The 13012-nt window shown below is 37.0% G+C and overlaps 1 protein-coding gene across 1 annotated transcript; it reads left to right on the top strand.

The window, feature by feature from the left end:
* Positions 1–816: 816 nt before the first annotated feature.
* Positions 817–9333, top strand: LOC146159958 (ras-like protein RAS2). Its single transcript, XM_083385729.1, has 7 exons — positions 817–1086; positions 1468–1586; positions 2023–2110; positions 2852–2954; positions 3304–3415; positions 4400–4518; positions 5149–9333. Exons 2-7 carry the CDS (start codon positions 1491–1493, stop codon positions 5222–5224), a joined length of 594 nt encoding a protein of 197 aa, XP_083241855.1. The 5' UTR covers positions 817–1086; positions 1468–1490; the 3' UTR covers positions 5225–9333.
* The last annotated feature ends 3679 nt before the right edge of the window (positions 9334–13012 follow it).

Raw genomic sequence — 13012 nt, forward strand, 5'->3', positions numbered from 1 at the left:
TATTGACTATTGTCATATAATGATTGTTGTTTTTACAATGCTATGTTTATCACTATAAATTTCTCTATTTTATACCACTTAATTTAAATAAGTTTTAAACAACATATATTAATAGAAAAGCTTTGCATTTCATTTTCTCTATTTTATTCTTGTAAAAAGTAAGTACCTTGTGGTCATCTGATGTGTCATATGATTAGTCAACATTATAAACGTCATAAAATGGTGCAACATTTTACCGGCCTTTTCACCTTTTAAAAAAGTACTGGAAATGTCTATTTTATAAAACCACAAGACAAAGGGATTTAAAAAATTTACAAAACTACTGAAAGTTCAGACATTTGTAATTAATAAAGGCCATGTTTGTAGGCTGTTAACAAGTATTGTTAAATATTTTTCCAGTGATTGTTAGCATGTGCAATATAAAAAAACTAGTGAAATGTATCCCAATTAAACTAAATGTATGTAATCATTAAAAAAAGAATTCTTTTTTAACCAATTTTAATGTTTTTTCAACTTAATTAAATACCTTAGTACATTGTGAAAGATTACAATGTGACCAATATTCCATCACTCTGGGTGTATTAATAAAAGTACACACAAAATGTAATAAGTCAACCATAAACCCAAAGGCTATTTATTAAATTTAACTAAATTAGGTATATTTTAAATCATTAGGTAGTTGCCATATTTTTGGAATTTTGCTTTCTCTATTTGTTATACATATATTTATATATAAGAGATATATATATAGTTATTTATAATTTTGAACTGTAATTTATATTCAACATTGTTTTGATGTAAAACAGGTCATGTTAATAGTTGCTGTCGATATGTTGCTAATGCTGCCCAGTGAACTATTTGTATTTCAATGTATGCCTTGCGTTTAGTCATGGCAGAAGAGTAATACCTGCATTAGCATTCACTTGATGCATAGAGCACTCTGACAAAACAGGAAGCAAGCCGCATAAGAAAAAGGAGAACAGTTTTAGTGTTGGATTGAGTCAGTTGTACAATACACCAAACTGCTGCACTCGGATTTGTCTTTCTATACGAAGTCAGCTTTGCATACTTGTCTATTTCTGCCAGGTTGGTTTCGAGGTCACTTGTTGTATGTGCATTTTATTGTAAACAAATAACTAAGGTTAATAAATGTATGACATTTTTCAGTTAGATTTTGCGGTTAGGAAATCTTGATGAAAGAGTGTATATAAAAAACTTTTTCATCAAATTAGTGAAGTTATAGTTATGTATACATTTTGTTTCTAACTGTTAAAACTTGCCGTTAGGTATTGAGAGACAGTGTTTTAGCTCGTTTTTAATGCCAATCAAAGATTATGTGATGTTTGGCCTTAATAAATAATGTAATAACTTAGTGTTCTGTTAACAACAGTTTTTTTGTGCTACCAGTTTGTTTTTACTTTTAGTAATACATTGTTTCAAAATGTGAGCAATGCTGTTGTTTTTTAGGCTGTCGGTGGTTGCAGGTTACAATGGCTGCCCCACCTGCAGAACAAACCTCCTATAAGCTTGTAGTTGTTGGTGGTGGAGGTGTTGGTAAAAGTGCTTTAACGATTCAATTTATTCAGGTAACAGTCATTTTATTTTACTAGGAAAGTTTTTGTATTGATAACATTCGCTCAAATTATTGAGTGTTGTAGGAGTCAAGGTAGACACACTTGTGTTGTTGAATAAGATGTAAATTATTGTAATGTTTATCACTTTTCCTAATTGCCTGTTACTGTATCCGTATCTTCTGTTTTTATTTTAATTATATTTCTTACTAACACTATCAATTGTCCATCTCTTCAAATCATACAATCCTAGGAGAATCAAAACGATTCATTTAAATTAAGATTATTACCAGAACTAATAATGCTGCTTCTTGCATTACTGCAGTATTTTGTGTTTGAAAAGAAAGTTGTTTTAGATATATTATTTTTTAACTTTTGTGTATTTTGATCACAATATATTGACATAATTTCTGTAGACATAACCAACTGTGACACATTATCTTCTTTGCAGTCATACTTTGTCACGGATTATGACCCGACAATAGAGGATTCTTATCGAAAGCAATGTGTCATTGATGGCAAAGTTGGAAAACTTGACAGTAAGCCTAATATCATTCATTGATGCCTGTTTAATAAAACTATTACTAAATCATAATTTGGGTAACCGAACACGGTTACAAGTCTAACCTAATTTAACATTTACTTCCTTGTTGTGATGCCAGGAAAGAGTATGAAATACAATTTACTTTCTATTGCATGCTAGTGTGAACCACTGTTATGTGTTGATTCAATTTACATTACAATAATATACCCTTTTAAATTTTAAGTAGTCTTTGCTTAAAAGTAAATTCAAACTGTTAAATAAACTGCTCAAGTTTGTTATTTACAAAACGTTATGTAACAATATAACCATTTGCTTTAGATTCGGTAATCAAAATAGCTAAATGCTAAATTATACTGAATAGCTACCGTGCTTATTATAATTTTTGAAATGTTTTAAATTTGACCAGTGTGCATGACTAAACATATTTAAGTATGATATGGTAATTAACCAATTTGTTATATATTAGATATAATAAAAGTTTTCACTAAGTTTATCAGTGCCATTGGTGCCAACTTCAAAGATATATTTTAGATACTGTTTAAAAGAAAATGTGTGAAAATGAAGTATTTTTTCATATATAATTTTCTTCTTTTCTTAAAATTTAAATTTTTGTAGTTTCATAATGTAAAGCACCAACTGTGACAAAACTGACAAACACTTGAACACAACCAGTTTTTCTATAATGGCTTTTTCATAGGTTACTAGTAAACTAAGTTTTATTTTTATTTGTACCTAGTTCTTGATACAGCTGGTCAAGAAGAATTCAGTGCAATGCGTGAGCAGTATATGAGATCTGGAGAAGGATTTTTATTAGTATTTTCTGTTGCCGATAAATTAAGGTAAGGTGTTTTGTTTTACAAGAATCCTGAATGGAATTCTTTATGTTAGGTTTGTAAAGAGAACTTTATTCATATTCAACTGTTACATTCAACGTAATTCACATGGCTAAAATGCTCACATTTCTGCTAATTTTCACTAATTTCATATCATAAAACCTTTATGGTTTAAATAGAATTATCTTTGCAATCTTCATTATTTAAAGATTAATATCTGTTTACAAATAGCTTTTTAAATGCTAAATATATATTATACATATTTATGTGTGTGTTTTAATGCAGTAAATATTTTTAAATCATACTTTTAAATTGTATAATTGTGTAAAACAAAATATCCTGTTTGTCTTTTTAGTTTTAATGAAATTCACAATTTCCATCGTCAAATCCTAAGAGTGAAAGACAGAGATGAATTTCCTATGATATTGGTTGGCAACAAATGTGATCTTGACACCCCACCTCGATGTGTAAGCTACTTTTATTTAACAGTTTTTAACAGTGTTTTGGAAACTTGAATAAAATTGTTTTAGCAACAGGTTTAATCATACAATGCAAGCAGATAAAACTCTATTTTCTTAAAATTAGATTAAAGCCGAAGTGCATCACAATTTTTGTCATTCTTCAAGTTAGTTTTTAATGGTGACAGACCTCTTTAGTATTTTAGGGTATCATATGTGCACTTAAGTCAGTAAAATGTGCAATCAAGTATTTAAATATGTATGTGGAGTCCAACTTTGCAGTATTGGGGCCAATATTTTTTTAAAACTCTTTAAAATGCATGCTAGACCTTTAGGGGTAATTATCCATAGTTTGACAACCAGTATCTTAAAATTTGTTGATTGCTTTGACATATTTTTTTTGTACACAGGGCGCTAATGTTAGACCCTTTTATACAGGATCAATTAAAAAAAAAACTTTTTTCTACAATGAAGAACAAAATATGTGTATTTTGTCATTCTGTGCAAACTATTTCTAGCTTTAACGCGTTGCTTTTACCAAAGCACTCTATGACTTACGCCAAATCCAAATGTGTTAAGTCTTGTAGTGTAATCACATTTATAAGTTAGTGGTTAGTACTGTTCTCTACTTGTTCCAAAACAAAATTAGGCCACTAAAAGCAGATTTAGGGTCTCTGGTTGGATATTGTGCAAATCATTTTGAATGACCTATACAAAAACAAAGCCGTAAATTGCTTTGTTGCGTGGGACCTGGGCACTGGGTTAGATGCCAACAATAGGTTTATGTTGACATAGGGCAAATAGTGTCTTTGAGACTAGTTCAAATCTGCCCTTTTTTTATTTTGTGCAATATAAAAATGCTTGTATTCACTACACTATTTAGTGCTAAAACTTGTGATTTCTTTGTCAGTATAAATTTACAGAATCCTGTAGCTAAGACTTAAAAGCACTCAAGCCATTGGTATTGCTTACCTTATAAAATCTCCTTCAAAGGTTACCATGAGTGAAGCCAAAGCAATGGCCAAGGAGTTTGGTGTTCCCTACATTGAAACAAGTGCCAAATTAAAGATCAACGTTGATCAAGCTTTTTACGACCTTGTTCGGAGTATAAGGTTCGTTGATTTTTTGTTCAAACCACATTTAAAGTGATGTTTTGTGTATGTCATACCTAAACTATCACAGCTTTGTTTAAATTTTACACTGCTTGAGAATATATTGAAACTACTTTGTGAATAGCCCAATTATTAAATAAAAGACAGATGGTCAAAACTGTTTTTTTTTTTCTATAGGTTTACAGTTGTACCTATTGCAACATCAATTCTATGTGTATTGACTATACCAGTGTTTTTAGGGGATTTCACAATATGAAATACTGTCGTTCACCGCATGAAAACATAAAGTACTAGTAGTATAAACCGATCAAATGTTTAATTTAATGAAACTTAAATAAAAATTATTGAATCTTTCATGGTTTTTGGTTAATTGCTTTGCTGACCACTGTTTGTTACTATTTAAAAATGCATTAAATGCGAATCCAAATTCCATTAAACTTCTTATTACGAAAATGTTCAAGAATTGCTGCGTTATACAGTTAGTGGGTAATCAATTAAACGCATACATTTTAGTGTTTTTTTTTTTACTTTTTGTCACCTGGGAACAGTGTCTACCGTTTTGTGTAAATTTGGTGCATGGACTAACTGTCCCAGCAGACACACTTATATTGTTGCTGTTTAAATTCCCAGGGAATTCCAAAAGTACTCGGAACCCGCCAACCAAGAAGAATCGGGCGACTCGGGCAGCTGCTGTGTGGTGCTGTAGCCGCCCCTTTTAACCCCTGATCCCCACACCCCCACCCGCCCCACCGGCAACGGGTGAGACTGTGAGTAGAAAGGGACTCGCCGTGGCCTGCGGGGCCCGCGGCATTCGCCACATACGGCCAAGAAAGCGGCCCGTCACTGTGCTAACGCTTCTAACTCTTGACAAAAAAGTGATAGACCAAACCCGCGTTGTTCTTGTCGTTGTTATCCTTGTTGCTCGCATCGTTTTCGTTTTAAATTCCCTATGATAGGGCGACGATTTTCCGTGTTTGCGCGTTTTTACCGTTATTAATCTTATTATTCCATATTTTATCGCCGAACGAACGCTCGGTCGGCCAACTTTGGGCTGCTATCAATTGCGTCTGCCCTTCTGACCTCCCTGTTATTTCCATTTCCGGCGCCGCCAACAGAACCTTAAGATATATTAAACACAAGGTTTGGAAAAGTTCTCCGCATATTTCTTTTGGCTGAGCTACGAAAATAACGCCACCTTAACGGGTTACCGAATGACGTAATTTGTAGTTGTTACAATGGGTAGTGTTGCACTTGAAATATTTCGTTAATTTTTGTAATATAAAGCACTTGATACAGTGTACGTATGGCAAATTTCCCTTTTAAAAAAAAATTATAATTTAACCCATGTGTGTGAAAAAACAAGTTGATTCTCAACCCTATTCAAATCTCGTATGTTTGTTACTAGGCGTATCCCAAAGCGCAAAAACTCGACTTGGTTAACGGAATACAGAATACTCGTATCGCGTACTCTGATTAGACCATTTGCAGAGGGCCACATGATAGAGTTGATACCCATCACACCTACTCAATCTTATTTGGCTTGCAAACCCAAGCGCGCAACCATAACGATATCTAGGAAGCCAGTTTCGCACGCATATTTCACAGCGCTGCATCCTGCTTTGCAGTGGTTCGCCCGACCCGCTGTGGCAGCGCTGGTAAAAACGCATTTATCGATCACCCCAAAGCGCTCGCTCTGTCAGTCCGCCCGCAGCGCAACTTCTGAAACATGCACCCTCCTGTAGTTTATGTTTCAATCCGCCAGCGCCGCCGCCTCCCCTATGTTAACTTCGGACCAAGCGCCCGTTTGGCAGCGCTTTAATTGTTGGTCTCGTTTCCGCTTCTAGCATTTAAAACGCTACCGGGTCCAGCGGCGTGCTGCGGTGCGCCTTGTGAAGCGAGTTTCACGGCGGCCACTGACTTATAATCGCAGATTCGTTTGTAAGACCCCTTTACTAGCAGTTGAAACGCGGGGCTTTGTATCCGGCCGAAAGATCACGATTCAGCGGCGGCAACCGAACCACGCACTTTGTTAATCATTAACGAGACCGGCCGTACCGTTGGGCTCTTGTAAACAATACCCGTCGAAAACAAAACGCGCTCTCGACGGAAAAGTTCTTAATGTCAACCGTCGCCCGCCTAAACAGAACAGAGCACAGCGCGCAGAGCCTCAACAGCGCGCGGCCTGTTTACACGAATGGCGGGCATCCGGAATGGCGCGCACGTGTGTGACTGATACGCCGTTTCCCTGCGTCTGCTTTTGACCAAACGTGTACACCGCGCGGCCTACAAAGTGGATTGCAGTCGGTCCCAGGGCTCGAAATGATCTGTGCAAACTGCGAAATTTCGAGGCCTGTACGCTGACATGGAATTAGTCCCCTGTACAAACGACTCACGGGTGTTCCAAGGGCAGTAAACGTTTATACGCCTTGCTGAATCTTTTGTTTTTCTTTTTTGTCAGTTTTAACTAATCGCCGAGAGCTATCTGCTTTGTTAGTCGCAAAAAACTTTTTTTTAATTAAATCATGCTACGGTTGTTATTAGACGTAAAAATATAAAAAGCTCGATTCATAAGTAGGAAACGTTAAAGGAAACCTTAATTTAAGTCCGTCTACGCACGCAGAAAACCATATCTAACACCATTGCAAAAATTTAACACGAATCTTCGGCTATGTCTGTTTTCTAAACAGTCACATTTGGGCTTGCAGTCGATTGCTTCCGCGAAACAAAAAATAACTGGTGCCCTGCTATATTTTTGCTTCCTGTGAAAACCAGACAGACCTGACGCTATGTTATGACGTCTATCGCGGGGCCAGGTTTACCCGATTGTCACCGACGCTTCTAACAAAGACCATTACTTGTTTTAGTTTTTGTTTACTATAGACGCGCGTCGATTTTTAAAGTATGATCGTTTTGCGTTTACGTACCCGGAAAAATCACCCAACCCCCACTATTTGCGCGTATCGTTGTGTTTAATCACGTAAAAACAGCCGATCAACTGATCACGCATCTGTGCAAACTAATTTTACAAAGCCGGCGGTTTACCGGAACGAATGTAGACCTGTATTTTCCTTGTGCTGCACGAAAACCTGTGACTCGCCATATTCGGTGCAATGGCGCTTAAAGCAGACAGTTACGTTGCGCCCATGAAAAAACGATCCCCTCTCTTTGCGCCGCCTACCTGTGTGCCAAATCGCAAAAAACGGCATCTAAACTGGGTGGAAATAGTATCCTGGCTCTCTGTGTATTCAGAATTGGTCGTGGCGCATATTGCGGGCAGCTAATATGCACGATATACCTGTTAGCCCGGCCCTCAACTCGCATGGCACCGTCGCGTTTCTTATTCCACGTCTTTCATTTCTTATCAAATGTAATTTCATTTCTATCCTATGCATATCGTATTGTGGGATTCGTGCCTGTGTGTTCGTGTACCGTAGACGTGTCGCATGTCGGCCTGCACGATAGCACTGGAAATGACCTTTCGAAAACGTCGTCACGTCCAAGACCTAAATCGAAAATGCGTCGCAATGTGAAATGCCCGGCAACGATTTTTCGAAGATTTGCATTCAGCCCTCTGTCCTAGTTACCTAAACAGTTTAAAAGGGACTTTTTGCTCGCTAAGTACTTTAAATTTAAGTCTATTTTCATTCGAAGATGGGTTGTATTTGTTACCAGAATAACTTTTCATTTAAATGGTCGTCGTTGTCAATTGTGGCCTAACTTTGTTAGAAAATAAGTTATAACACATGCACCAACAGTTTTATGTCAACCTTCATTTATGTTTCTTTTGAATGTATTTTATTTCTGTGCCTAATCAAGTACCTTAGAAATGCATTTATCGCACAAGTGGCCATTAAGGAATTTCGCAACGGCCAATTTGTTTCTTTGCTTGTCAGATTGGGAATGCTTTTGTGCCGAAGTTATCCTTATATTGGCGTATGCTTTTGGTTATATATATATATTTTGGTTATATATATATATTGTCTTTCTGTACTTTTATGCGAACGGCTTTTGTAATCTGCGTTGTGTTTCCTGCAGTTGGCTATATATCCTTATTATATATGTCGAAATACCAAAAACACTTTCATTTCTCGAGCTTTAAAACATCAACGGCAACAACAGTCATTTACCACGTACTGTACAAACTCGCTGTTGGACAGCTTTATACGACCGACGGTCAAGCACTTATCGTGCGCCAAAAGAGAATCTGACAAACGGAAATTTCAGGCCCTGACACGATCTGGCTGCCGCGTTTCCGCCCTGACGTTTATTTTCGGCCGTCAGGGCGGCATGACCCACTGACTGCCGGCCCAAATAGCTTTATGTGTTTCGGCTACGTGAAAGTTTCGAAACGCCCCCGCGTATGCGCTTTGACGCCGCTCTCATACAGAAAGAGCGCGGTGGAAATACCTCTGCAGTGCAACTGCAGTCAACGAAAAAGCAACGGACGTCTATCGCTCGTGACAGGGTGTTTTCCATCAGTGCACGTTCTCTGGGTTACCTGTGACGTTTCTCAATTTTTGACTGTGTGGCCCGAAAAAATACCCGGGGGTCGTGACCTGGTTGGTGTCAATTGGGCAAAGGTGCGATCGCGTGCCGGTTTGGGTAATCACCAGGTGCTTGCTGTGGTCGCCCTATACCACTGCTGCTCATGCTAAGTGGACATTCACTTTTTGCTAGTATAAACGCCCTAATCACATTTCTCTACCCCGCCCGCCCCCTCTACATATTTTCTTCGTCATTCGTATTACTTTCGCGTTGGTCGTTGTCGTTTTTCGCGAATTTTAGACATATTGTAAGTGAAAGTGATAAAAAAAATTCACCATATAGAATGACGAAGCTGTGTGCGTGGTTCTGTTCGTTTGGTGTTGCCGTAGAAACCTCAATTTAGGAAGCAGGAAGTGTGGTATAGTTGAAATGTATTTTGTTGAAATTCAGTTGTACATCTTAACAACTAAGTTATACCAAAATTTCAGAAAATAAACTCACAATTCGCATGTTTTGGCGAGATTAGAAAGTCAAGTAACTCGGAAACAGATTTGGTAATTGTTCCCTTTTACAAACAGAATAATTGTTGTGCTTCAAAAAGGTAGTGTATTAAGACATGAATTCACATTGCACATCTTAAGATCTCCCAATCAACCATACCATACTGTTCCAGCTGAACGCAGCCCAACTTAGTCGTAAAAAGTAGCAAATATTATCCCCAAAGTTGGCAAATCGTAAACATATTTTCAGTTACTTATTTACACATGTGTAATTTTAATGTAAAGCATACAATCGCATGAAAGCAGAATTAACAACAAGCGCAACATGAAACCAATAAAATCATTGTAAAAAGTTAAATATTGGAGTAGAGCTCGCCCTCTCTCTTTTTATAAGCATAAATTAAGTTTCCATTCACCAGTAGTGTTTAGTCAAGATGATAACGGAACTATATTGCAGCTAAATATATATACTGATACTATATTAACTGACACTAAAAAATGATATAGGCCTACTGATACAAAAAAATGCTGATTGAGTCGCGAGATGCTCACAAAAGTCAAATTTGGAACGCGTTTAAAATTAGGTTTGCTAACCACAACCACTGGAATGTGATCTAATCCTAAACGTTTTCTGTAAGTCAGACGCACTTATATTACAAGTGCTAAATATGGCTTTAAAAAATCTAATTTTAACTAAACTTATCGCTTAAAAATGATTTTGGTGGCCAATAAGCAAAATACACGCCTATGTATGGTTAATAAAGGAAACAAATGAATCAAAGGACGCATCAGTGTTTTTAACCTTTTCAGTTCCAGGTATAGCGCTTATGCATTAAAACAAATTTACAAAACATGGAACAAAAGTTTGCAATAAAGCATTAGAATAAACAACACAACAACATTTTTTTCGCTTTCAGTTTTTCCGAATGCTATATCTGGGCCTGTTCGGATGCGCACAAATTGATATTCGAGCTGTGGCACGGAGCTGGAGCCGGAGTCATTGGGTGTGTGTTTGATGGCTCCGTAGCTGGAGCCGGAGCCAAGGATATGAGTTTTACTACTCCGGAGCTGGAGCCGGAGCCAAAGGATTGAGTTTTACGACACCGGAGCTGAAGCCGAAGCCATTTAATAATTGCCTGATGGCTCCGGAGCTGGAGCCGGAGCTAATGCTATTTTACGGTGGCTCCCCAGCCCTGGTTTAAATACATTCAAGGATATGCCAACTGAGCGGTCGCGCGAAAAAAAATATTCTATTATTTGGGTTAAATTGACAAAACGTCCAATTAGGCAGGATAGGACATGTGATGCCTTTAGCACACAATTAATAATGGTGAACTATTCGATCATTTGCATTTATCAAGATGATTTTGTCAATTTGTGAAGAGCATTGACCCACAGCTGTATCTGCACAGAAATCACGTAAAATTCATTTCGGTTTCATGTTCCCGAATTATTGTCAAACACTCAACTGCAGATTTAATTCTACGTGAGAAAAAACATACACCACAGGATGGATGATTGTTTAAAGCTAATCATATGCTACGTTACAAGTCAATGGGGACTTGATTTGTTTGCTTGCTTTTAGCTACGAGCATCAGCGAAAAAATGGCCACAGCGAAATGCCCAAACTGTTGTGGCAAAAATGAAGATATTTTAGTTTTATTTTAGAATGATGGAAGTGTTTGCGCAGTTTCTGGATGTAAATTTATGATAGTCGGTGGTACGAGAAAAGGTGCGCTACTTATAGTTCCACTCGACGTCGCAATTTTTCCTTTATGGCTTGAGGATGAACTTGGTTAGTCTATACTCTCAGCTATCTGGTGGAGGCGGAATCTCCTTTAATTTCGCATCGACGTCGAAGATGAAACCTTTAAAAAAACATTTTTCTTCCTTTAAAAAAACATAACGGCCGAAAAAGCCAAGTATACAAGCCCAGCAGTGAAACAAAATGAAATTTTTGGGGTAGCCAAGTGCAAGATATAATCACTGAGGCAAACAATTTGTTTATGTCTGGTTTCAGGGTAGCCGAGGTTTATCATAATAACGTTTGCGCTGAAATTACTTCACATTATTTTTATCGTTCTGTATATCTCCCGGATGTCAACGGCCTGATTTGCTCTCTTCGGGAATGAATCAGTGACAACCCTTAGTTTTTCACTTTGTTGTCAATCCTCCCTCCCTCCTAATAAACCAATCAAGATAAGATGAGATAGAGTGCTTTAACTCTTTGGAATTGGATAACCTTAAAAGTGATAAGCCTGTGAATATCTTCTTCATCCTTAAGCCACAAACGTTAACAGGAGTTTATTTTGGGCGTTTAATATTACCTGCGTAGCCTATAAGCAAAGCAATGAAAATCATCATTATATTGCCTGTAGGCTGAGCGGTCTTTCTCGCTCATAAAATGATCAAAACATGGCTACGCTCAGTGATAACTTCCGATCGGCTCTCAGATTTATGTGCAGTCCATTGTCACCCTGAAAGGATAAATATGGAAAAGATAGATCAAGTTGCTATGTTACGAGCCTCGCTGGTAGCAAGCGACGAATTGTATTTAAATTTTTGTGTCAATACTGATTGTTATAAATTTGATATACCGGTAGCCTACGTTTTATGTCATGTAATGTTTGATATAAAGTGGATTGATCTGTGTAACGGCTCCAGTGTTAAGGTATTAAATTATGCTTTGCCCACTCATCTTATTTTGGCTTTTTCTGCATCTATAAGCGTTCTCTTGAACCAAATTATCATACTAGTTCAACTTTAAAATATCCCTCCCTCTCGAAAAAAAAATCCGACTGGCTACGTCAATGGCTGAAGATACTGTTCGTTTGATGTAAAAACCGCCGATAGTGGCAGTCTCATCGTTAGTAATATTAGCGCATACTTGTTATACGCAATTTATTAACAATTTTGAGAATCTGAAACGATGTGAAACTTTATTTTGGTTGATATATAGACCTAAAATGACACTTCTAATTTTTTCCAAGATTGGCCCGTTCTGCCGAGTAGGAAAATACTAACAGAGGTTTTGTAAAAATATTTTTCCTCATAACAATGACTTGACTTCATGTCTGTTCACCTTTATAACTACATAACTCGTGTGTCCTGACTGTTTTTCCCTTAAGATTTTTTAATCCCTTCGGGGAAACAAGTTTTCCAAGTAAGTACTTTATGAGTGGTTACAAAAAATTCCCATTTTTGGTGAATACGTCATACATCAGGTAGATTTTGTTTTTCACCAAGCAATAATTATGATATTAACTATAAAAACTTAAGATAGTATTGCTTATCTCTCTGCAGTATATATTTAACTTCCTGGGTGGCAAGCTGCATGAAAATATTTCTTTTACCCTGTTAAAATTACAGTTTCGTTTCATAATTTATGATTGTGTTAAAAATCAAAGCCAACTTATAAAGAACAGTAGAACACCAACATTGCATATGGGCGCTGGTCTAGAATCCTACCACAGCGTTTAAACAATTATTAAATCAAGGCTCAATATTTG

This window comes from Ascidiella aspersa, chromosome 3, assembly GCF_963924565.1.
Source record: "Ascidiella aspersa chromosome 3, kaAscAspe10.2, whole genome shotgun sequence".
NCBI lineage: Eukaryota > Metazoa > Chordata > Ascidiacea > Phlebobranchia > Ascidiidae > Ascidiella > Ascidiella aspersa.